Source organism: Pungitius pungitius, chromosome 21 (genome assembly GCF_949316345.1).
Source record: "Pungitius pungitius chromosome 21, fPunPun2.1, whole genome shotgun sequence".
Lineage (NCBI taxonomy): Eukaryota > Metazoa > Chordata > Actinopteri > Perciformes > Gasterosteidae > Pungitius > Pungitius pungitius.
This window is the reverse complement of record NC_084920.1, coordinates 7,236,585-7,263,376: the sequence shown is the minus strand read 5'-3', so window position 1 is coordinate 7,263,376 and position 26,792 is coordinate 7,236,585. Positions and strand designations below refer to the sequence as shown.

At 39.1% G+C, this 26,792-nt stretch overlaps 1 protein-coding gene across 1 annotated transcript; it reads right to left on the bottom strand.

The window, feature by feature from the left end:
• Positions 1–85: 85 nt before the first annotated feature.
• Positions 86–7,097, bottom strand: LOC119208981 (uncharacterized). Its single transcript, XM_062560144.1, has 3 exons — positions 1,641–7,097; positions 1,336–1,477; positions 86–1,256 (listed from the first exon to the last, which is right to left on the bottom strand). The coding sequence occupies exon 1, from the start codon at positions 7,073–7,075 to the stop codon at positions 3,176–3,178; it is 3,900 nt and encodes a 1,299-aa protein (XP_062416128.1). The 5' UTR covers positions 7,076–7,097; the 3' UTR covers positions 86–1,256; positions 1,336–1,477; positions 1,641–3,175.
• Between the last annotated feature and the right edge of the window lie 19,695 nt (positions 7,098–26,792).

The following is a 26,792-nucleotide window of genomic DNA, read 5'->3' as shown; positions in this document are numbered from 1 at the left end:
TCTGTGTATCCGGAACATATATACAGTATGTACATAACATTTGACTATATTTACAATAAATGATAACACAAAATATTCCATTTCCAATGGTTTGCAGTATTCTTTATTTCAAACACAGGCTTTTTACATTGTTACCAGACCTAGGTTAATACTCACAGAAGTTCAAGTCTTTATGTTCCAGTAGCCCGGACTGATACGTCTGGTCCAAATTGTCATTTAAACTATCCCAACGCTAAGCTCAGTTTACTGAGGCTCACCAAAACACTTCCACTTCCTTATTTTGATGGAACATTTGGTTAGAATCACTACTCAAGGTTAGAACATGAGCATGATAGGATTTGCTTCAAATTAAATATTTTTACAAAACTCTTTGAACCAAGTTATTTTCAAGCCAATTTGGAAGATTTAGCTTGGATTACCCATTTTGATAATTTAACACTGGGTTTGAATACTCATCTTTACAGTAGAGTTTAGGTTACCCTAAGGATTGGTATATGCCTGTGAAGAACCTCCTATGTACCTACCAGCTGAAACCCCATAATAATGACTCATTTAATACAAATATGGAATTTCTTAAGGTTAATTTGTTCATATACACGTAGCAATTGCAATAACACATTTCCACTATTCATCTTGCATATATCTGTTAGAATATTGACTGAAGAGGGATGGATGACATAAATGAATAAATACAATCAACAAAAAAAAAGTGATGAAACAAAGAAAACATACATTGTTAGATCAAATGAAACAAACAAAATAGACAGGTGTCCTGTAGTTTTTAGAGATAACCATACTTTTCTTGAATTTGTTTTGTACGCTGTAAAGACCTGTAGTATTGTGACCTTTGACCTGAACCACTACACCAGTTATTATGTCATTGCTTAGTGCAAGGATAGTGTTTCTATAGCAACATGGAGGAGGAGAGGCCTTAAAGACAAAAACAGGAGAAGCTTCATTCATGTAGTTAAAAATGTAAATAGCACATGCAAGTAGTAAGACTACCAGAGATATATTTTAAAAAGGATATATTAACAAATTGTTACCGTTACTGCTGGTTTAGGAAGGAGCTTAATGCTTCACAAAATTGGGGCTGTGACAGTGATCACTGACTGAAGACTCATCTGCAGCTGTTTCATTGCAGTTGCACACATGATCTCTTGCTTAAGAACCAACTGTTAGTCTCTGCTGAACGGACCAGTGGGCACCAATGGATGCACAAATGGAGACAGGGGGGTAGGAGGACAATGCTGGTCCTGAAAAAAGTAAACAGGAAGTTATTGTTATCAACTGAAGATTGAAACTAAACATTAAATAATTACATAGACAAAATACCTTGAACTCGGGCTGCAGGGCAGAACAACTTGTATCGCCAGTGCAACTGAATACGCTGCATGATCTTCATTTGTGTGTTTAGCCCTTTCTGCAGTCCTGAGTGTCTTCATTGTGAAGTGGAGAAATCACAGAGGAGAAGGAGCTGAAGGAAGAGGTGGATATAAATTACAATGTTATTTAAGATGTAAAGTTAGTGTTAATACATGTAGTGTTAGTGTTAATGCATTTATATAGAATGAATACATGAATGAAAACACAATTAAAAGAGAACATTAGGAGGCACATATCAAATAACAAAACAATACCTTATTATCTGTTGTGAAAAAAACTCGAAACTGACAGAGAGAACACGTGTCTCTGTGGTCCAGCCGTGAGGTGTCCACTGACAGTTAAGATAGTGCTCCAACATCTGCTCTGTGGTGGCATGATGTCTTGTTCGGTATGAGCTGATCCAGAATCTCAGAGTCAGAGAAAAAGTGAGGCAAAGACCAGCAGGTGTTTTCTCATCCTGTGCTTTAAAGATGACTCGGACAGCCAGGAAGTAAAATGTGTCTCTATGAGGTCTAATGGTGTTAGACAGTTCAGTTGGTGCTGCAGTCTTTGGCATGTCTTAGATGCTGTAAACTGATCCACCCATTGAGGAAGGAGATGAGGACAAAACTGGAAGGTGTCTTTACAGAGGACACAGGAGGATTGTGTCTCCCATCTATTACAAAGGAAACTTAACATTAGAGGACATGTGAGAACTGTGTCTCCTGTCCATCAAAAAGGAAAATTAACATTATAAAGGACACATAAGAACTATGTCACCTGCCCATCAGAAAGGAAACTTAACATTATGAAGGACACATAAGAACGGTGTCTCCTGTACACCAGAAAGGAAACTTAACATTATGAAGGACACATAAGAACGGTGTCTCCTGTACACCAGAAAGGAAACTTAACATTATGAAGGACACATAAGAACGGTGTCTCCTGTACACCAGAAAGGAAACTTAACATTATGAAGGACACATAAGAACGGTGTCTCCTGTACACCAGAAAGGAAACTTAACACTACGGAAGACACAGAAGGACATTGTCTGATGTCCATTACAAAGGAAACTTAACATTACACAGAACACAGGATAAATAAAATGACATTAATGGGGATAGAAGTGTGGGGATTCAGCTGGTAGGTACATCAGAAAGTATGTGTTACATCTAGAACACATACTTTCTGATGTGCGTCTGCTACACTAAATGTCAGCAGCTGTGTACAATGCCGTGTACAGCATTTTACATTGTACACGGCTGCTGAAAGATTTTTGGCCTGTGCATTTATCAACCCTGATCCAAACCCACCCTGATAAATGCACAGGCCAAAATGTGTTAGAAATATAGATAAAAACAACATGATTACCTGGAAAACTATATGACCCATAATGTTTCCCATATTGTGAACACTTAAAATTACTCATTCTACTAACTAATTAACATGCAACCACATATTTTGACCAGATGATTAAGTTTTCTTTACATTGACAGTTGCATGAACCAAGACTAATAACATTTTATTTAATTTTTTTTAAATCCATGATTCTCAATGGATTTTGGACTTACCTGACAATTTTAAGACCTGTTGGAGGAATGTGGACAGAAAACGTGATTATGACAAGTGATATTTTTTACTGTACAAGAATAAAGGCCCTGCTGTGGCTGAGAAAATAAAAATGGCTGCACAGAGGATGCCCCTCTTCTGAATAATTTTGGAGAATAGTATTAAATCAATGTATATAAATATTAGTTTAAATTAAGTCACAGGGACATTACTTTTTTCTTTAAAACTCAGCTGATACCTTCATGGACCATTAGAGGACATGACACAATAGACAGGGTTGTGATAACTGTAATAAGTTCTCATCACACCAGAGTGGAGACAGTGTTGTGGTTGTGAGATGAAAATGAGGTCCAGCAGTGTGTTCTTATCGGTGGTTGCATTAGTGATGACTTGTGCATATCCTCTGGACTGGAAGAGCTCAAGGATTGGCTTACCAGTGTTGGAGAAGAGATTCTCATTGAAATCCCCACAGACAATGATGGGCTGACAGTCCATGATCTCCAATGAGTCCAGAAGGTTCCCCAGGTTGGACAAGAATGATCTCACACTGTAGTCTGGAGGTCTGTACACAGCTGCAATCAGGGCACTCGCTGGGGCTTCTACCTTCAGAGCCACAAACTCAAGATCGGTTACATTATGTACGTACTGTTTCTCACGCACTTGAATGTGGTTTTTCACATAAACAGCCACTCCACCACCACCTCTGTTGGCTATTTGTGGAACATTTGTGTAAGACAGGTGTCTGTTGCGTTTGAACATGTTGTAGCCCTCTAAATGAAGACTCTCTGCAACAAAGGAGCCTTGAAGGTGAGTTTCTGTGAGACACAAAACATCTGCAAGACACAGTTCATGATGGCTCCTGATGTCATTGATGTGAGATGGCAAACCTTCAGTGTTATGGTGAACAATGGTCAGAGTGTCTCGTCTGCTCAATGTCTGTGTCATACAAAGAAGAGGCATCATGTCGTCCAAGTTGACTTGTCTCATGGTCTCGAGTGCTCCAGTGATTTCTCGGTTGGCATAGATTTTACTCTCATCCAAATCCAGCATGTGCAATCCACTGAGAGAGGTCACTCTACTGATAGCTACATAAGCCATGCCAGGTTCAAAAATATGTTTCAGTGACACTACAGCTGATGTCCTTGTCATACCCTGAACCTTGTGTATGGTACAGGCAAAGGCAAGTCTAACAGGAAACTGTCTGCGTACCACTCCTTTCTGTTTCAGATTATCCTCTGCTCTCTCTATGTACACCACATCATCAGGGCCGCCTGGTGCTCTATTACGGTAATTCGTTCCAGCAGTTTGATCATCCATCTTAAGGCCGAGCATAGTGACATGTGCAACACCACTCTGTTCTGAGGTTATCACCCTGACTAGTGTAGCAAACGACCCATTCACCAATCCCTGAGACACGTCTATGTTTCTGGTGAGCATGACTCGAGCACCTTCAGCTAGGTTTAGTGTATCTGGTAACTCATTTCTGGTTCCTTTGTATGGTTGGGCTTGTCGAGCCATTCTTCCAGTGCGTGGGTCTTTCTTGTAGTCATCTGCATCGATCTTGGTGATATTAGAATGGAGCAGAGCTAATGTTACTGAGTTGTGTGAATCAACCTGTTTATTAGTTGCAAAGATGTGCAGGACATCAGGTGGACAAAGTGATGGTTCAGTGATGGTCTGTGACAACAAGGCTCTGTCTGCTTTAGACAACTCATCTGACTTTCCTTTCACACGGATCCGATTCAACATCTCTGCAAAGGCAACATCATCCTTCTGCCGCATAATCTCAGTAAGGGTGATTGTCTGAAAGTGTTCCTGCCATAGGTCAATCTCACAGGGCTCGTACACACAGAGGGTCTTGGACTGTCGAACTGGTGGCAGCTGATAAAAGTCTCCAACCGCTATTACTGACATTCCTCCAAAGGGTTTGGGACTGCCTTTGATCTGTTTCAGTCTTGCATCCACATAAGCAAACAGGGGCTTTGACACCATGGAAACTTCATCAATGATGAAGATTTCAGCATTTAAAAGTTCTGATCGGACCTCATCCAGTTGGTTACCAAGTCCTTGAAATGGAGGTTTCAGACTTCGTGGAAGCTTGAGCAGAGAGTGCAGTGTTGATCCTGATATATTATAGGCTGCAGTTCCAGTGAAAGCTGTCAGCAGGACCGTAGGGTTTGATATGTCCACCTCCTCAGAATGGCTGGGCACTTTGCACAGTATCTTAGATGCTTCTGAGTAGATGCATTTAATCAGATGTGACTTTCCTGTTCCTGCACCACCATTGATGTAAAAGAAAAACTGCTCAGGGTTTAGGCCACAGACACGCTTTACGCACCAGTCTCTAACTGCATAGAATACACATGCTTGTTTCTGGTTCAGGTTCTGATACATCTGTCGTAGCAGTGCGGGGTCAAAGGCAGGAGGCTCTCTGATGGCTCGAGCTTCTGTTGCAGCATCAGCCTGATTACTGTATTCTGGAACATTTTCTTGAACACTTTCATGATCTGGCTCTCTTGCCTCCAGTTCTTCGATACATTCCAACCTCTCCACTTCAGATTCGGGAGCCAGATTGCACCATTCATCAATAACTCCTCTGTTCTGTTCAAATTCTTCAACTGCATTCTCAATCTCCTCACTATTTTTCTCATATTTGTCTTTGTTTCGTTTCACAATGTGTTGGACATACTCAGCATAGTCAGAACCTGGTAGTTGGACGCAACCATTTTTATAGAAGGACTCATATGTGGGAAAATGGGGTCTTTTGAGTTCCATGTCTGATCGGTGAGGAATGTACAATTTCAGTAATGTGCCATAAAACTTCTCTGGATATTTTTCCTGTGAGCAGCGGTAAAATCTGATGATAGCAGGCTTATCGTTTTTACGCTTTTGCACAAATCCCATCTCATTGAGGAGGGGCAACACATCTTTTCCTTTTTTCTGCTGGCCATAGACAATCCTGCAAGTAGCTGCGAAATCAGCCAAACACATCTGCTCAAACTCTGGTGTTTCTGGTCTGGCTTTGTATTTGTCAGTCAAAGATGTCATCCACACATTTACACTTTCTAATGTTGTGTTCTCCAGGTAAGACATGGGGCGACTCATTTTCAGTGCGTTGTCATCCGTAGGTACGAATATGACACCACGTGAACACTTCTTCATGTTTATTCCACATGCTCGAGTCACACACTCCTGGGCACTGACCTCTCTCTTTTTAGAGTATGCCTGCATGATTTCCCTCATTTCATCACATTCATTGACGTGGTCTCTGGTGGAGTTTTCAATGACTGTTTTAAGGTACTCAGAAAGTCCAGATTCCTTTTTGGTGATGTAGCTGGTGAGATACATGATGCACGAATATGCATTGAGAATATAACTGACATCAATGTTGGCATCCCAGGCTTTAAGTAGATGTGGATTATATCCATTTACCCAGCAGTCTTTTGGCTCACGTTTCAGGATCACCGCACTGGATTTGTTAATCACATTGAGGCATCCTTCATACTCTTGGAGTGTTAAGTTGCATTTAGCGAGGAGCTGCTGCAAACTGAGTGAGGCAGTTTCAGGTTCATTCAGCAACAAGTTCAGTGGTTGGAGCTTGGACTTTGCTATTTGCAGTTGCAGTGGAGCAACGCCCTCACCAGGTCTCGATATCATTGTCTTACTGGAAGGTGGTTTAGGAAAACCAAATCTGCAACCCGAGCTGGGACTTCTGAAACATGTCCTTGAGTGTTTTTTGCTGTGAATTTGCACCTCTGTGACCTTCTTGTGTAGTTCAGGTTGTCTGCGTGGATCAGGTAGCTGAGCTGTGATGTATTTGGAAACAAAAGCTGACACAGTCTGATCATCATCCTCCTCAAACACAGGCGCACCATCTACCCATATGAGACAGTGAATGTGTGGGCTTCCTCTGTGCTGAAACTCAACTCGATAAAAGTAGTCAACAACTTTGCCAAGAGGCTGTGCAGGAGATAAGAGCAGATCTCTGAATAAGGCCTCAACACGCTTATCAAACATGCGCATTGTTGTCACTGGATTGCTTCTCAGAATATCACACTTTGCTGACCAGTCAAGCCCTTCAAAATTCACCTCCTCGCCTTGCTGTCTTTTTATTGCTTCAATCACTTCAGGCCAACGCATCTCAGCAGCAGAAAATGTACAAAAGAATGTAGGAGTTCCCAACTGTCTGATCATGGCAAAAAGGTCTCGTGTGGTTTTCTCCCAGTAGGCTGGTGTTCCTCTCAGCCTCATCTCTGATAGTGATGTCCTGATATTGTGGATGAATGCGTTTGAGTTTATGCAGCGCCTGCACTAGTTTAGACCAAGTGACCGTCTGGAACAGCTGATGACCTCTGTAACACAATCGTCTCTTCAGCTTTACTCTCATCACTTGAGACTCACTTCTCAGTCTGGGTAACGCTTCCACTGTTTCCTGCACCTCAGACGGGACACAAACCACATTGCCATGTATCGCTCTCTGTCGTCCTTTGGGAAGAGGAATGATCTTTGCAAACGCTATGCACTTGGCTATGAGATGTCTCTCCAATATGTTGAGGTCACACAGTTCAGGTGGAATGTCAGCGAGCTCCAAGTTGTTGGCTACAGCGAGTGTTGGCATGACTCCATCTTTAAGATGATTGTGGCAGGTGTGACAGATCCACTCTTCCTTTCTCTCATCAGGCACATTGCACTGTTGTTCATCTCTGCACTCATCATCACACACATGGACGTACTTTCCTGTCAGGCATGATGCTACTATGTCTGAATTTCGTACATAGTTTAACCTCTTACAGGGTCTTACTTGGTTTGGAAATGATGCTTTGTGACAGACGGTGCAAACATAAGTGGGACCGAACTTTATTTGTGATCTGAAAACAGATATGGCCTCTTTGATTACACTGTTGTCACTTTCTTCTGTTGGTTTATTTATCCCTCTGTATTTCCTTTTTACTTTCATGGCACATTTCATGTTCTGCATACTCCGATATGTAGGATTGTTTTTATATCTGTCTTTCATCCGTTGTTTCATTAGTTGTTTGTGTCTCAGTCTGAATGCCTGGTCATGGGCATAACGCTGAATAATATGAGATCTCTTCTTTTGTCTAAAATCAAGGCTGTCTCTATAAAAAGCAGTGTAGTACAGTTTTCTTCCCTTTCTAAACTCAGCATTGTCTCTGTAGCGGCCAGTAAAGTGCTGTTTTTGTTTCTCTCTAAATTCTGGATTATTTCTGTAACGAGAGACCAAGATTTGTTTTTGTTTCTCTCTAAATTCTGGATTATTTCTGTAACGAGAGACCAAGATTTGTTTTTGTTTCTCTCTAAATTCTGGATTATTTCTGTAACGAGAGACAAAGATTTCTTTTCGTTTCTCTCTAAATTGAGGATTATTTCTGTAACGAGAGGCAAAGATTTGTTTTTGTTTCTCTCTAAATTGAAGATTATTTCTGTAACGAGAGACCAAGATTTGTTTTTGTTTCTCTCTAAATTCAGGATTATTTCTGTAACGAGAGACAAAGATTTGTTTTTGTTTCTCTCTAAATTCAGGATTATTTCTGTAACGAGAGACAAAGATTTGTTTTTGTTTCTCTCTAAATTCAGGATTATTTCTGTAACGAGAGACAAAGATTTGTTTTTGTTTCTCTCTAAATTCAGGATTATTTCTGTAATGAGAGACAAAGATTTGTTTTTTTTTCTGTCTAAAATCAGCATTTTCTCTGTACCTCTTTGAAATGTACTCTTTCCGTTTTTGCTTGAAGTCAACGTTGTCTCTCGTATTATTACTTTTCTTTTGTCTAAATTCCGGATTATTCTGGTATTGCCTTTTTGCATGAGATATTTTTTCTGCTTTATATGCTTTATTTGAAGCATACCGTTCCCTTTCTTTTCTTTTCTTAATCTCTTTTCTTCGTTGAGTTTTCTCTGAGGTCATTAGTCTGCTCTTCATTTTTCTCCTTTTGTTTTTATTACACTTTGTCAGTTTACATGAGATTCCCTCTAATAGAATATCGGATAAATCACTGACAACAGTCATTTCTACTGAAGAAGAAATATTTGGTTCATTGAGCAAAGCGTCATGTGATGGAAGCAAAGTGGCTTGACTTGACAGTTGTGGTTCATTCGGGGCATCAGGGAATATGACCTCTTGTGGTCTCGCCGATGATGTAAAGATGATGTCACTGGACTCTGCGGTCAATATGTTGTCAGAGAGATCACTGAGAACAGGGTTTATCACTTGAGCAGGTGATTCTGATTCATTGTGAGGAGCATCATGTGCTGTGATGAAGACCTCTGGTTGTTTTACAGCTGGAGTGTGAGGAGTCATTTCAGGTGAACTTGTCTGATCAGTGGCTGTGTTTCTCTTATGAGGAGGTGAGTTTGATTCATCCACAGGGACAGCTGTAGGTCTGCAGTCTGTGTTTGGGAGACCATTGTTCAGGTTGACTGTGTTCATGTTGTAGAACTCCACAGGCTTCAACTCATAGGTACATGAGGACTGTGTTTCCATCATTCTGTGGGACTTCTTGAGCCTGTCAATCATGTCACTGAGACGTGAGAATGTCACCATGATAGCAGTACCTGGTGTGCGTGAACCGGCTGGTAGGGGCAAACCTCTGGCTGTTCTGGAGTGTGGGTCAAAGAAACCATATCTGCCTGACTTGGTTCTGAATACTGCGATACACAAGAGTCTCATCAACAGCAGAGCGTACTTCACATCTGATAACAAGCAGCTGAGTCCTGACTCCAGGTCCAGGAAGCTATCCACAGCTCCAGGTAAAGGTTCTCCTAATGTGCCGTACCTTGAAAGCTGAGTCATGTTGACATAGTGTGTAGCGCTGCGTGCAGGAACTTCATCAGTGAGCTCATCGGTGGTCAGATAGATGTGATTAGTGACTTGTTTCCTGGTCTCTCTATACATGGTGTTACCTTTATCCAAAACATGGTCCAGGTCTGCTCTTGTGATGTTTTCATTCTCATGAAGGAATGAAAGAAAGGTCAGTGAGTTACAGGTGCACTGCCGATTTCTGGATCTGCCGTATCTGATGGAAGCCTGGCTGTGGGATGCACGCACATGTTGTTCAGAAGGCTGATCTCCAGGGTCTACACACTCTGCATTAGAAGGTCCTGCTACACATGGATCATCACAGTTTGTTCCTCTTTCTCCAGCATCTGATACCTGTGGTTCACATGACTCATTACTTTGACCTAGAAGGTTCACCTGCATGACATTAGAAGGTCCTGCTACACATGGATCATCACTGTGCTTTCCTCTTTTCACAACATCTGCATAAGATAGCGGTGGTGGACATGAAGCGTCAGGCTGACCTTCCTGTTCCACACGTTTACACTCTGCAGACATCTTTACCTCTGCACTGCTCTCAGGCCCAACGCATACTGCTCCTTCAGTAGTTGTTGCACAGTGAGTGTCATTGGACCGCTGCCAGCGCAGGCTCTGAGCTTGTGACCTCTTACTTTTCCTTGGCATTGTTGTCGTTTCAAAAACCACAAATGTTGTACAAAACCAAGATATTAAATGAAATTTAGTAAAATATGACCTTTAACGAACCAGGATTTGAAGATGGATTAAACCGGTTTGCTGCGATTAAACAAAAACTAATAATGCTAATATGAATGAAAAATAAACTGTTTGGGGTTACACTTTTCAAAACATGAATAAATAACCTAACACTTAAAGAGATCAATATATTAGTGTTACACAAATGTTTTGAACGTCAAATTCAGTGACAGCAACCTCAAGGATATTCCGGATTCTTTTGAGGTTTTAATCTAAAACCAAATTATCCAATTGTTTGCCTTATTACAATATATGAGGCTCTGGACAAAGCACTTCTAAGATTTAAATACTGCAATCGGGTCTCAGTATGTCTGCCTATGTTAATGAAGTACCATGTACTAAAGTGACCGATTGTATTTAATATGCAATAGATATTGCTTACCGAAACCTTGATTTATCTGTGAAAATAAATATTCAATGTAAAAACTGAAGTTTACCACAAACACACAACTTGGAACTGGTTAATTAAACTGAAAGGCGCGGTCAGATTCAAATGGCTCAATTTACTTGTAGAAATGATCCTAATACTTTACTAAGCTATTGTTTATATTCAGGAGCAGATGTTATAGGAGTGTGAGATGGCTGATGAATGCTTCTGAAGAACGTTGGATCAGCAGGAAACAGCCACACCTGATGAATCCAATTCAGTATTAACAGGTTAAACAACAAAACACTGATATACACAATGTAAGTTTATAAGAAAAATATGTTTAATTAGGTATAATGCATGTAGCAGTATGAGGTTTCCTTGTACGTAGACTAATCAAGTTAACAACAGTGTTAAGTGTGAAAATATATCGGTTCACCAAGAAAACCTCTTAAGTACAAACCAACAGAAGTCCACAGCAACAGAGATCAGGAGCAAATAACGCTTCTCTGTAATATAGATTTGTAATAGTTCTATGTATATTGACCAGAGTGCAGTTGTCTTAAATTATGTTTATTCCTTGCACTTTTGTAAATAGTATACCAGGAAATCTACCAGACTAGATTATAAAGTGTAATTTCTTTTCACAATCCAATTATCCAATTCTTTGTATCAAAGTGTAGTTCAATTACAACAAAAATATTTGTGCTTGTGTTTTTTTAGCTTCTGAATTAACTTTTCAATTCTTTCTTTAGGCCAATTTTGTTAATCTCATTAATAGTAAATTTCAAATGCTTTGTCAAATTAGTAAAAAGAGTAATAGCGTTGTATAAATATATGAGTTGATAGGAGATGGAAAGAGGTGAGAGTGAGAGAAGAGAATCTCTCAGATCATTCAAAAAGGTAGATCAGGTACCAATAACCCGGGTGAGAGTGTTCAGAGGAGAGACAGAGAGCGTGAGAGTGGAGACTCTCAGAGTTCTGTTCAGACAGACAGGTATCAATGACCTTAGGCAACCAAAAATTGGGTTTCAGAGTTCAGGTTTCAAAATTCAAGTTTCAAAATTCAGGTTTCAAAATATCAGTTCAGTATACAGATAGAGTGGGATAGAAGAGGGATACAAAGATAGAGTTTCCAAAATCAAAGACAGAGAGGTAGATTTGACAGGAAAGCTAGAGTAATCATATTGTAGACAGAGTGGATACAAGGTATAGGATAGACAGAGAGCCAATGGGATAGAAGAGAGATGCTGGACAACAGGACACCTGCAAGACACACAAAAAAACATCCGTTAGACAATCTTTATATATATATATATATATATATATATATATAAAATAATAAATAATGCTGGCAGGCACTTATTATATTGAGTGTTGATTTAAATCAATAATGGACTATTCTCCTGGTAAATGTTGACAAAGGGACATCAAAACTGTAGCAAGTTAAAGCTGTTGGTTGTACATCGAGAACTGTCAACGATGATTCCTGAGCCGATGGTGGGCTTCCGTGACAGGGGATGCTGTAGGTGCACACATTGTAAACCCCTGAGACAAATTTATGATTTTGGGCTTAAAAGAATTGATTGAAAATATTTTGTTATGCTCTGACTGTGAACCAAGCACAACCTGTAACATAATACAGTGATCTCCCCTACTATTATAACATTATATATGTTAAAAATATGTCACCAGAGTAGCAACAGCCCTCAAATCTCTGGAGAAGACACAGCTGACAAAGCCGGGCTACGCTGCTAACGTACGCGCCGAATATAAAACCAAGAGGTTGAGCAACACACACATGCTGCTCATACAAACAATGCTGCTCGGCCATCTGTGATTCATTACAACTTCACTAAATGTTTTAAGAAAGTACATTCAGTTGTCAGTCATATCTGAAAACTTACTGTAAAATGTGTCCGAGGAGTCACCAACACTAGTAGGCTGCAGTTAGAGACAGGAAAGAGGAGGCAGAAAGAATGAGAACTAAATGAGGGTTTTCAAGACTATTATTATGATGGGATGGTATTCTAAACTGGAAACCAATAAAAGATCAGTTTACTTACAGTAATATCTGAATGAATGTGTGAGCTTACACTTTAGAGTCACCAGCCGCAATAGTCTTCCGTTCTAGATAGAAAAGAGAAGTTGGGAGGAGTAAGAGGAGGGTGACGGATGAAGAGAGGTTGAGAAAAGGTAGATATTTTTAGTTCAGTTTATTTAACATGCAAGTACTTTCAAGTGAAACAATGCATTTCTTTATTGATCATTTCTGTCTCATTGAAAAGTCGCAGTTTTCACCAAAGTTAAAATATATATTGCAGTGTCGCGGTTTTGTGGCAATACTGACTGACGTCAACAAGACAACATTATATATTCTTTCCATATGTGTTAATGCCTCTTAGGGACTGAAATGGCTCTATAGTATGGTACATACAGTCAGAGCCGGGGCAATTAGTTTGGTAGCTGCAAAGTATGAAATTAAAGAAAGAAATGTAAAACTCTAATTCCACCTTCTCAATATTTATATTTATTAATCACTTTATTCCTTAAAAAAATAAAGACATTTGAGGAAATTATCTTGCAATATATCTGGACGATTAAAAACCCATCCCATTTCAAACAAAAATGAACTATTCAAATTATAAAGAAACAAAAATATACCAACAACTTCAAAAATGATGTGGCAGCCATCCATAAAATACGATGCAAATGTTGAATAAATTGAAAATATCTACGTCATTTGCAGTATAGTTATGTAGTCTATTAGATATTTCTGTTGCATTATTTTTAACTTACCACACACAATGCAGATAAGGAGGATGCTCTGTTGTCTAAGAGAGGAAACAATATGACAAACTGACATTAAGAAGGTTCTATCTTTCAGCCTTTAAACAAAACACCTTAGAAAATGATATATTACATACATAGAGAAGTAGATAACTGCTGTTCCATATTACCGACATAATGAGGAATGAAGTGTAATTCAATCTCAGTCATATATTAAGGTAATGTTGTTGTGGACAACGTTTTTATGACCTTAAAAGAAATAGACTACATACATACAGCTGGTAAATAAACATATGGCGGAAAAACGCATCAACTAAATTAACTTGTTCTTATAAAGTCAAGCATTAGCTTGAACTGGTCTCCAGCAGTCTACCACAGCCAATAAAGTTGACGTTTTACATAGATTTGCATTTTACATGTCCCAGCTTGGTAATATGTAATGTCAATTTATTGAGTTGACGTGATAAACTAACGTTAGTTAATTATGTTTCTCAAAAGCAACAAACTACTTTAAATGGAATTGACATCGGATTTGTTAATAGAAGAGTGAAACAGTCCCGTGGTTACCACATGCTAACTTCTACGTAATGGTAAAAGTAGCATTACGGTTAGAGCGGACGTGGCAATTTCATCAGTTGGCTGACTAGTTTGGCAGCGAGCAAAGTAACGCTAACCAGCTAACTCATAACTAATGCCTGGCAAACTAGTCAACTCAAACTGATAAAATCATTGCTATTTTAACCAATCTCCAATTAACTTTACTTGAATTATTATATTATAAAACGGGTAGAATAGATTCAGCGTTCTAATTGGTTGAGAGTGAGTCATGGGGTGTACATTATTGAGCTCTGTACAGTTCTTGTTCACATGGACCAGCGTTCCATATCACTGCGCACTCAAAGTAACAGATTACCGTTAGATTTTGCGCGACCGTTAGGTAATATTTCAATTTTTAGCTCGGTGGCGATCGCAGAAAAAAGACCGGAAACAGTACGAATGATTTCGGCCAGTGCGAGCTTTCGCAACCGGTGTGAATGAATAAGAATGTGCGAGATATTGCAAGGAGACCCAATGTTGTTTACATACACCTTCGGGGACTATTTTCTCTAGGCTACTGAAATGCGATACACAACCATTTAGTGCTGAAGCTATTTACTTACTATTTATAATTTCGCTGGTATCTGCATCATAGCATAAGCAATAAGGTTTTGAGCAGTACTTTATCTTCAATAATGTAAAGCCTATCGCACCTTTTTCCTCAATGTTGCAAATGAATTAAAATCGCCTCCTTCCTCGTAATAAACTATGACACAAATAGAAATATTTCCCTTATGGCACACAAACGAACCCGTGACTTTTAAACGTTAAACTACGTAAACATAGAGGCTAACGGAGACTAGCCATATTAACTGAAATGATAGTTAGATAAATAAGTAACCCAACTAACCAGTTGATGCCAGTTCAACACATAGCTTAATCCTGTTAACGTTACATATTTTTTGTCTTCGTCATACTAATGTGTGGCTAACGTAGCGGCTAGGCAAGTGTTAGCCACGAGTTGGCGTTGTCATACGGAGGGAATATTTCACGCTTTTATTAGCGTACAAATAGTGCACGGGTTACAAACGGACCGCAACGCCGTTTCACAACTATATAACTGTCATTACACCATCCAAACTATGAGCCCGGGGCTTAGTGGTACTTACCGGTCAAGACTTCAGAGGAAATTGACGGAGATCCGTTGAATGTGACGTGGAATTTGATAGATGCATTCAGGAACATTCGGAAAGTCATAAATCCGGGTATCGATAGAAAACTGTGCCACACAAACCTCATAGCTTAATTCATCAGCTATCTTAATTCATTTTATTAAATCCATAGATGTCCTTTAAGATCATTTGTATCATCACCAAGATACTGTAAAACAAGCTGATAAATTGACAAAAAGATATGGTCTTGATTAGGTAATGTTTTCCTAATGCATTATATGAATTCACTAATGTTTTTTTTAGTACATAATCCGTGACATGTTTTGTTAATATCACCATCAACACTATTAACCTGCTATCACCCGCTGAACAACTAAATACGCAAAAAAGAAGAATGTTATAGTTGTAATTGTGGTACTTGTGGTACTAGTGGTACTAGCAGTAGAAGAAGTAAGTACTAGTTTCACTAGTATTTGAAAGCAATTGTGGTGTACCTATTGTTGAGGCACAGATAATCATTGAGGCTTTTATTTTGAAATAATGGAATTGGGTGGGGGGGGGTTTGGGAGACAGAATGTTTGTTATTCAAAGCAAATGGACTTGGTAAAATAGATTTGTACAGCGCTCTTCTAGTCTTCTGACCACTCAAAGCACCTTAACACTACATAACATCATTCATCCATTCACACACCAATGACAGGACCTACCATACACAGTGGCACCTGCCCAACCAGTAACTAACATTCACACACACTCGTCGTCACAGCTAGAGGAACAATGCTGGGATCAAGTGTCTTGCCCAAGGACACATTGACATGCAGGTTAGCCGGGCCTGGGATCAGACCGCCAACCCTCTGATTGGAGGACGGCCGCCCGCGCTCCCCACTCACCCACAGTCGCCCTAAGCTAATAAAACTAAAGTTATTAATTGATGGGCCTCAAACATTACAGTAAGAATTCCCTCCATGGGGGTTGAAATACTAGTAGTACTAGTAATATTAGTAGAAGTAAAAGTCATTTTAGTAATACTACCAGTTGAAATACTAGAAGTACTAGAAATATTAGTAGTGGTTGTAGTACTATTTGAAAGAGCAATACGTATTTAACAAAACAGCTTCATCCTAAGCTTCATGGCTAAATTAGATAATCATTGCAGCTTTTATTTTGAAATGATGGTATTGGGGGAGTGGGTGAGTAGGTGCAGGGGTTGAGAGACAGTATATATTATTTAATAGGCCTCATCAAACATTACAGTAAGAATTCCCTCCATTGGGTTGAAATACTAGTAGTAAAAGTATTTTAGTAATAATACCAGTTGAAATACTAGAAGTACTAGACATTCTAGTAGTGGTTGTAGTACTATTTGAAAGAGCAATACGTATTTAACAAAACAGCTTCATCCTAAGCTTCATGGCTAAATTAGATAATCATTGCAGCTTTTATTTTGAAATGATGGTATTGGGGGAGTGGGTGAGTAGGTGCAGGGGTTGAGAGACAGTATATATTATTTAATAGGCCTCATCAAACATTACAGTAAGAATTCCCTCCATTGGGTTGAAATACTAGTAGTAAAAGTATTTTAGTAATAATACCAGTTGAAATACTAGAAGTACTACTAGAAGTACTAGACATTCTAGTAGTGGTTGTAGTACTATTTGAAAGAGCAATACGTATTTAACAAAACAGCTTCATCCTAAGCTTCATGGCTAAATTAGATAATCATTGCAGCTTTTATTTTGAAATGATGGTATTGGGGGAGTGGGTGAGTAGGTGCAGGGGTTGAGAGACAGTATATATTATTTAATAGGCCTCATCAAACATTACAGTAAGAATTCCCTCCATTGGGTTGAAATACTAGTAGTAAAAGTATTTTAGTAATAATACCAGTTGAAATACTAGAAGTACTACTAGAAGTACTAGACATTCTAGTAGTGGTTGTAGTACTATTTGAAAGCGCAATAAGTATTCAACGAAACAGCTGAATCCTAAGCTTTATGTTTAAATAACATAATCACTGCAGCTTTTTATTTTGAAATGATGGTATTGGGTGAGTGGGTGGCGGGGTGGGGGGTTGAGAGACAGTATATATTATTTAATAGGCCTCATCAAACATTACAGTAAGAATTCCCTCCATTGGGTTGAAATACTAGTAGTAAAAGTATTTTAGTAATAATACCAGTTTAAATACTAGAAGTACTACTAGAAGTACTAGAAATATTAGTAGTGGTTGTAGTACTATTTGAAAGCGCAATAAGTATTCAACGAAACAGCTGTATCATAAGCTTCATGTTTAAATTACAGATAATCATTGCAGCTTTTATTTTGAAATGATGGTATTGGGTGAGTGGGTGGGGGGGTTGAGAGACAGTATATATTATTTAATAGGCCTCATCAAACATTACAGTAAGAACTCCCTCCATGGGGGTTTGAAATGATGAGAGAAGGTGGAGAGAAGGAGGTCATGTCAGGCTGCACTAATCAGCTAATGAGGATCAGCTGTGAGTCACAGAAAGAGCCCCAGCTCGTTGGCGCGGCAACGGAGCAAGGTGCACTTAGCTCACAGACAGTTACCGAGAACCCACACCTCAAACAAATGCTTCCTGGAGCAAAACTATTTGGAGTAGCCAAAAAATAATTACATTTTGAGCGACACAAGACTCTACCGAACGTTTGAGTGTAGTTTTTATGTCTTTATGTCTTTTAAAACTGCTCTACCAACAGTTTACAAAACATGGACCCTCTCTTGTCTTCCGACTTTGCCCGCACTCTAGCGCTCACTCTAAATTCGAAAAGGACCCCAAAACTAGTGAAACATAATGAGTGGTTATGAAAAAACTATAATAGATATCAACAAGCTGTTTTTTTTAGGAAATTGTTAAGACTTGTGTCAACATTTTAAAGTTTAAATGGTGTCTCTAGCTGAAAGATTGGAAAAGCTGAAAAAGTTGAAAGTTGAAGAAGTTTTGAAAGGATTTGAAAATTGAATCCATTAGGAAACCATGCTAAAAAGGTTGAAGATATTAATTTATATTAATTCAATTATAAGAGCTAAAAAGCTGAAAAGTCATAGCACCCCTCCCCTGAATGAGCTGAACATTTTAATATTTGAATGGTCTTAATAGCTGAAAGTGTGAAGGAGTTGAAAGGTGCGGCGGAAGAAATAGAAGAATAATAATATGAAGAAGATGAATAAGGCGGAATAAAGATTAGAAGAACAATACTTGGAATGCTTGAAGCATTCCAACTAATAAAGATTAGAAGAACAATACTTGGAATGCTTGAAGCATTCCAACTAATTAGGATCAGCTGTGAGTCACAGAAAGAGCCCCAGCTCGTTGGCGCGGCAACGCAGCAGCTGCACTTAGCTCACAGAGAGTTACTGAGAACCCACACGTCAAACAAATGCTTCCTGGAGCAAAACTATTTGGAGTAGCCAAAAAATAATGACATTTTGAGAGACACAAGACTCTACCGAACGTTTGAGTGTAGTTTTTATGTCTCTATGTGTTTTAAAACTGCTCTACCAGCAGTTTACAAAACATGGACCTTCTTTTGTTGTCTGACTTTCTCCTCACTGTAAATTCAAAAAGAACCCCAAAACTAGTGAAACATAATTAGTGATTATGAAAAAAGTATAATAGATATCAACAAGCTGTTTTTTTAATAAAATTGTTAAGACTTGTCAACATTTTAAAGTTTAAATGGTGTCTCTAGCTGAAAGATTAAAAAAGCTGAAAAAGTTGAAAGTTGAAGAAGTTTTGAAAGGATTTGAAAATGTAATCCATTAGGAAACCATGTTAAAAAGGTTGAAGATATTAATTTATATTAATTCAATTATAAGAGCTAAAAAGCTGAAAAGTCATAGCACCCCTCCCCTGAATGAGCTGAACATTTTAATATTTGAATGGTCTTAATAGCTGAAAGTGTGAAGGAGTTGAAAGGTGCGGCGGAAGAAATAGTAGAATAAGGCGGAACTAGAAAATGCATTTCCTGCTGAAAATGCGTTGGAATGCAGAAAGCTGAAATTAATTTCAAAAAGTTGCTTAAAGTACAGAAATGAAACAAGCTGAAATTATTCTTAACATTGCTGAAAGAATGGAAAAAGCTGAAATACATTTAAAAATGGCTGAAAATACAGAAATGAGAAAAGCTGAAATCAACTTGAAACAATTGCAAAAAAACAAAAATGGGAGAAGCTTCTATGAATTTGAAAACACAGAAATAAAAGCTGAAATTAATTTAAACGTTGCTGAAATAATAGAAATAGGAAAAGCTGAGAATTAAAAAATACATTCTCTGTAGTAATATACGGTTTGGTACTAGTTATAAATCTAAACTCTGTCCTCAAACAGACGTAACCGGTGAACAACATCAGTCTCTGACACCACATTAAAACGTATGAAGACTCGTATAGTCTAGTTATGTAGCAGGTCGAACCAACCATATAGAAAGTTATATTCAATGTATGATTTAATTGGAGTTTAGAACAATTATTTCATACTGATACATATCCCCTTGTTCATGACCATGCTTTAACAGGGAAACACCAGTCTTACTCAAGGGGGAGTTATTCTAACTGAAGGGGGCTCAGTAACCAGAACAAAACAAATAAATTCCCTGTAACAACGTACATTCATTCCACTGCGTGGTAATGTCATTAGCAACATATAGCCATAGATGCAGTAAACGACAGGCCAAGCTTAACACTGTACTGTAACACTGAATGCAGCAAACATGTAATCACAGCATTCAAAACTACCCATAACGTAGACGTAAAAAAAGGAGCCACGATCAGCTGATCACGTTGCTGTTCATGGACAAGGTGGATTCACGTGTGGCAGGATATTACTCACGTCGGGTAGTGGCGTGGGAGAGGGAGGGAGAGAAAGCATGCGTGCTGCTGGCACATCACGGGCTGTAGAGGTGAGGCGGCTGGCCGTCGTTATTCGCTGGCGCGGTGAAGCCTTCAGCGTTGGAGACGAGCTAATAAAGTTCCTAAAGTCAGCTAAACACTTAACTAGCGGCTAACATCCTACCGTTGCGCTTCCTCAATCACAGGTGTACTTCCCGGGCTCCGCCAGCAGCTTAATAACAACACCGAAGGAACGTCACGCCCCCGGTTTAAGTCCAGCATACGGGGAGTAGCCTCGTTAGCAGTTTAGCTAGCTAGCGCTCATCTCTCTCCCATGTTTGAAATACCTAACCGTCCTGCCTCCACATTACTTAAGGTCCGCTCGTCCGGGGTCCCCCGTAACTTTCGACGTGCTTATTAACCGACGGACCTTCTTGCGGTCCGCGAAAAGTTTATTAATAGTATCACACGGTGTAAGAAAATAAACTCACGTGGCTGCCTCTCAATCACCAAAAGAACAACGTCACGCCCCTCCCCCGTAACTTTTGACGTGCTTATTAACCTACGGACCTTCTTGCGGACCGTGAAAAGGTTATTAATAGTATCACTCGCGTAAGAAAATAAACTCACGTGCCTGCAGCTCAATCACCGAACAACGTCACGCCCCTCCCCCGTAACTTTTGACGTGCTTATTAACCTACGGACCTTCTTGCGATCCATGAAAAGGTTATTAATAGTATCACTCGCGTAAGAAAATAAACTCACGTGCCTGCAGCTTAATGACAACACCGAAGGAACAACGTCACACCCCAGCAGAAGGGGAGTAGCCTCGTTAGCAGTATAACTAGCTAGCACGTATCGCTCTCCCATGTCCCAAATATCTAACCGTCCTGCCTGCACATTACTTACGCTCTGCTCATCCCGGGTCACCGTCCCCACTCACGACACGCACGTCCATGTCATTCTTCCTCGACACGGACCCTGAATTTAACTTGAAGCTAAATTTGCGATTAGCAGACGCATCTGCCATCGTATCCGCCATTGCTCATCGCTCTTAGTCTCTCCCTCGTCCCGCCCCCTCCGCTCTCTCCGTTCGCCTGCACACAACTTCCTGGTCAATGATTGGCCGGACCTATGGCCAAGTTCAGGGGCGCTATTGGGTGTGGAACTTCAGATTGACATCCCAAAGTAATCTCAGGGGCTGTATATAAAGAAACATGTCCGTATTGTTATTTTTTTCCATGACTGTACGAACCCTGGTTGAAAGAATAGCTGTGTCACGTGACGACACTAATCAGCCGTTATGGTTCAGCTGGGTGAGACCAACTGACAGAGTGGAGTATCCATGGCGACGGAGAAGCTGCTCACAGACAGGCAGTGATTTACAGAAAACCCACACCTCAAACAAATGCTTCCTGGAGCAAAACTATTTGGAGTAGCCAAAAAATAATGACATTTTGAGAGACACAAGACTCTACCGAACGTTTGAGTGTAGTTTTTATGTCTCTATGTGTTTTAAAACTGCTCTACCAGCAGTTTACAAAACATGGACCCTCTCTTGTCTTCCGACTTTGTCTGCACTCTAGCGCCCACTCTAAATTCAAAAAGGACCCCAAAACTAATGAAACATAATTAGTGATTATGAAAAAAGTAAAATAGATATCAACAAGCTGTTTTTTTTATATAATTGGTAAGACTTGTGTCACCATTTTAAAGTTCAAATGGTGTCTCTAGCTGAAAGATTGGAAGAGCTGAAAAAGTTGAAAGTTGAACAAGTTTTGAGAGGATTTGAAAATTTATTCCATTGGAAACCATGTTAAAAAGGTTGATGTTTTTAATTTATATTAATTCAATTATAAGAGCTAAAAAGCTGAAAAGTCATAGCACCCCTCTCCTGAAGGAGCTGAACATTTTAATATTTGAATGGTCTTAATAGCTGAAAGTGTGAAGGAGTTGAAAGGTGCGGCGGAAGAAATAGAATAAGCGTGTTGAATAAGTTGAATAAAGAAAAGAAGAACAATACTTGGAATGCTTGAAGCATTCCAACTAATAAGTTGATTAAAGATTCGAAGAACAATACTTGGAATGCTTGAAGCATTCCAACTAATAAAGATTAGGATAACAATACTTGGAATGCATAACTGCATTCCAACAATAAGGCGGAATAAAGATTAGAAGAACAATACTTGGAATGCTTGAAGCATTCCAACTAATAAGGCGGAATAAAGATTAGAAGAACAATACTTGGAATGCTTGAAGCATTCCAACTAATAAGAAGATGAATAAGGCGGAATAAAGATTAGAAGAACAATACTTGGAATGCTTGAAGCATTCCAACTAATAAGAAGATGAATAAGGCGGAATAAAGATTAGAAGAACAATACTTGGAATGCTTGAAGCATTCCAACTAATAAATGCTTAAATTACTTCTAAACATTGCTGAATCTTTTTCATTCAAACTAAATGAACTTGGTTAATGGACTTGTACACCGCTTTTCTAGTCTTCTGACTGCTCAAAGCGCTTTAATACTAGATGACATCTCTCACCCATTAATACACTGATGACACAACCTACCATACACAGTGGCACCTGCCCGTGTGCACAGAATAAACAAGACAGGAGAAGACCCTGGCAACAAGTCAAAATAAAATATAAAAACATTTTGCATGGTTGGTGAGTGCCTCAAAAGTTTGCAAATAGTGTAGAAATTACTGAGAGCTTCGTGGCGCTCCCATCAAAAACGCCCCTGGATACTTCCGGATAAGTTAACCGTCATGTTTTGATGACGTCATAGAGATGCGCGGTTTTGTAAAATAAAGATGGACGCATACAGCGCCAATGACTAATATAAGTACTGCTTGTTTCACTTGGACAATTAAATGTTAGTGGACACACAAATACTACAGCCCCCATCTCGATTACAATTGTTCACTCCTCAGTGCGCAGTTTCGCCCACCAGCGGACCCCCTCCTCCCCCCTAACCCCGGCTGGTCCACCGTAACTTTTGACGTGAAGGACCTTCTTGCGGTCCGCAATGAAGGTTATTAATAGTATATTAACTTGACGCTTTGTTGCGTAAAATAAAGACCAAACGATCTCCTGTCATTCGCGTAAGAAAACAAACTCACGTGTCTGCAGCTCAATCACCAAAAGAACAACGTCACGCCCCTCCCCCGTAACTTTTGACGTGCTAATTTACCTACGGACCTTCTTGCGGTCCGCGAAAAGGTTATTAATAGTATCACTCGCGTAAGAAAATAAACTCACGTGCCTGCAGCTTAATGACTACACCGAATGAACAACGTCACACCCCCGCTTTAAGTTTCCAGAGGGGAGTAGCCTCGTTAGCAGTTTAGCTAGCTAGCACTCTAGCACTTATCGCTCTCACATGTTTGAAATATCTCGTCCGGGGTCTCCGTCCCAACTCACGACACGCACGTCCATACGTACCGTTATCTAACCACGGTTAAACCTGCACGTCCATACGTACCGTTATCTAACCACGGTTAAACCTGCACGTCCCTGAGCTACGTCTTTATGGCCATTGATCAACAGCTGGTCGCTAATTAGCTCACAGCGAAGAGAGCGATGTCTCTATGTGTTTTAAAACTGCTCAAACAGCCGTTTACAAAAAGTGTACCGGCTGTGTTTTTTTTTTTTAAATGTCGGCAGATTTGTATGGAAGCTTATGGGGCTCGGGGCAGACTTTGTCTCACAATCGGGCTCCTCACGCAAAAAGTAAATGACTCTGAGATTTCAAACTTATACGAGTCCAACCAGCACAAGCACGGCTAATGTTTTCTTTTTAAATGAAGGCTGAAAAGTGAATATTGTGGCCGTAAAGATAAAAGTGCCTCTTTTTTTTTTACTGAATCCTGACACGGCGCTCACTCTAAATCGCGGGACAATCCGGAAAACTCCACTCTAAATTCGAAAGAAACCCCAAAACTAATGAAACATAATTAGTGATTATGAAAAAACTATAATAGATATCAACAAGCTGTTTTTTATGAAATTGTTAAGACTTGTGTCAACATTTTAAAGCTTAAATGGTGTCTCTAGCTGAAAGATTGGAAAAGCTGAAAAAGTTGAAAGTTGAACAAGTTTTGAGAGGATTTGAAAATGTAATCCATTGGAAACCATGTTAAAAAGTTTGATGTTTTTAATTTATATTAATTCAATTATAAGAGCTAAAAAGCTGAAAAGTCATAGCACACCTCTCCTGAAGGAGCTGAACATTTTAATATTTGAATGGTCTTAATAGCTGAAAGTGTGAAGGAGTTGAAACGTGCGGCGGAAGAAATAGAAGAAGAAGAACTAGAAAATGCATTTCCTGCTGAAAATGCGTTGGAATGCAGAAAGCTGAAATTAATTTCAAAAAGTTGCTTAAAGTACAGAAATGAAACAAGCTGGAATTATTAAAAACATTGCTGAAAGAATGGAAAAAGCTGAAATACATTTAAAAATGGCTGAAAATACAGAAATGAGAAAAGCTGAAATGAACTTGAAACAATTGCAAAAAAACTGAAATGGGAGAAGCTTCTATGAATTTGAAATCACAGAAATAAAAGCTGAAATCAATTTCAAAAGGTTGCTTAAAATGCAACAAGCTGAAATTATTCTAAACATTGCTGAAAGAATAGAAAAAGCTGAAATACATAAATGAGAAAAGCTGAAATGAACATGAAAGAATTTCAAAAAAACAGAAATGGGAGAAGCTTCTATGAATTTGAAATCACAGAAATAAAAAAAGCTGGAATTAATTTAAAAAAGTTGCTTAAAATGCAACATGCTGAAATTATTCTAAACATTGCTGAAATAGAAAAGGCTGAAATACATTTAAAAATAGCTGAAAAGCTGAAATGAACTTGAAAGAATTGCAAAAAAAAAACAGAAATGGGAGAAGCTTCTATGAATTTGAAAACACAGAAATAATAAAAGCTGAGAATTAAAAAATACATTTTTTGTAGTAATATAATGTTTAGTACTATAGTTGTAATTGTTGTACTAGTGGTACTAGTTTCACTAGTATTTGAAAGCAATTGTGGTGTACCCATTGTTGAGGTACAGATAATCATTGAGGCTTTTATTTTGAAATAATGGAACTGGTGTGGGGTGGTTTGGGAGACAGAATGTTTGTTATTCAAAGCAAATGGACTTGGTAAAATAGATTTGTACAGCGCTCTTCTAGTCTTCTGACCACTCAAAGCACCTTAACACTACATAACATCATTCACCCATTCACACACCAATGACAGGACCTACCATACACAGTGGCACCTGCCCAACCAGTAACTAACATTCACACACTGTAGTCACAGCTAGAGGAACAATGCTGGGATCAAGCGTCTTGCCCAAGGACACATTGACTTGCAGGTGAGCCGGGCCTGGGATCAGACCGCCAACCCTCTGATTGGAGGACGGCCGCCCGCGCTTCCCACTCACCCACAGTCGCCCTAAGCTAATAAAACTAAAGTTATTAATTGATGGGCCTCAAACATTACAGTAAGAAATCCCTCCATTGGGGTTGAAATACTTGTAGTACTAGTAAAAGTCATTTTAGTAATAATACCAGCTGAAATACTAGAAGTACTACTGGAAGTACTAGAAATATTAGTAGTGGTTGTAGTACTATTTGAAAGAGCAATACGAATTCAACAAAACAGCTTCATCCTAAGCTTCATGGCTAAATTACAGATAATCATTGCAGCTTTTATTTTGAAATGATGGTATTGGGTGAGTGGGTGGGGGGGTTGAGAGACAGTATATATTATTTAATAGGCCTCATCAAACATTACAGTAAGAATTCCCTCCATGGGGATTGAAGTACTAGTAGTACTAGTAATTTTAGTAGTAGTAAAAGTCATTTAGTAATAATACCAGTTGAAATACTAGAAATATTAGTAGTGGTTGTAGTACTATTTGAAAGAGCAATACGAATTCAACAAAACAGCTTCATCCTAAGCTTCATGGCTAAATGACAGATAATCATTGCAGCTTTTATTTTGAAATGATGGTATTGGGTGAGTGGGTGGGGGGGTTGAGAGACAGTATATATTATTTAATAGGCCTCATCAAACATTACAGTAAGAATTCCCTCCATTGGGGTTGAAATACTAGTAGTACTAGTAATATTAGTAGTAGTAAAAGTCATTTTAGTAATACCAGTTGAAATACTAGAGGTACTACTAGAAATACTAGAAATATTAGTAGTGGTTGTAGTACTATTTGAAAGCGCAATAAGTATTCAACGAAACAGCTGAATCCTAAGCTTCATGTTTAAATAACATAATCATTGCAGCTTTTATTTTGAAATGATGGTATTGGGTGAGTGGGTGGGGGGGTGGGGGGGGGTTGAGAGACAGTATATATTATTTAATAGGCATCATCAAACATTACAGTAAGAATTCCCTCCATTGGGTTGAAATACTAGTAATATTAGGGTGAATCTCATTTCTCTGTCTTACCCCTTCCCCTTCCCCTACCCCTTCGTCTGTGTCTTCCCCTTGCCCCTCGATACCGAGAGAAAGGGGGTAGGGGTGAGAACGTTCCCCTAAGAAATGAG

Excerpts from the sequence above, each read along its gene's own strand:
- LOC119208981 (XM_062560144.1), bottom strand. The coding sequence starts at position 7,075 with ATGCGTTGGCCTGAAGTGATTGAAGCAATAAAAAGACAGCAAGGCGAG.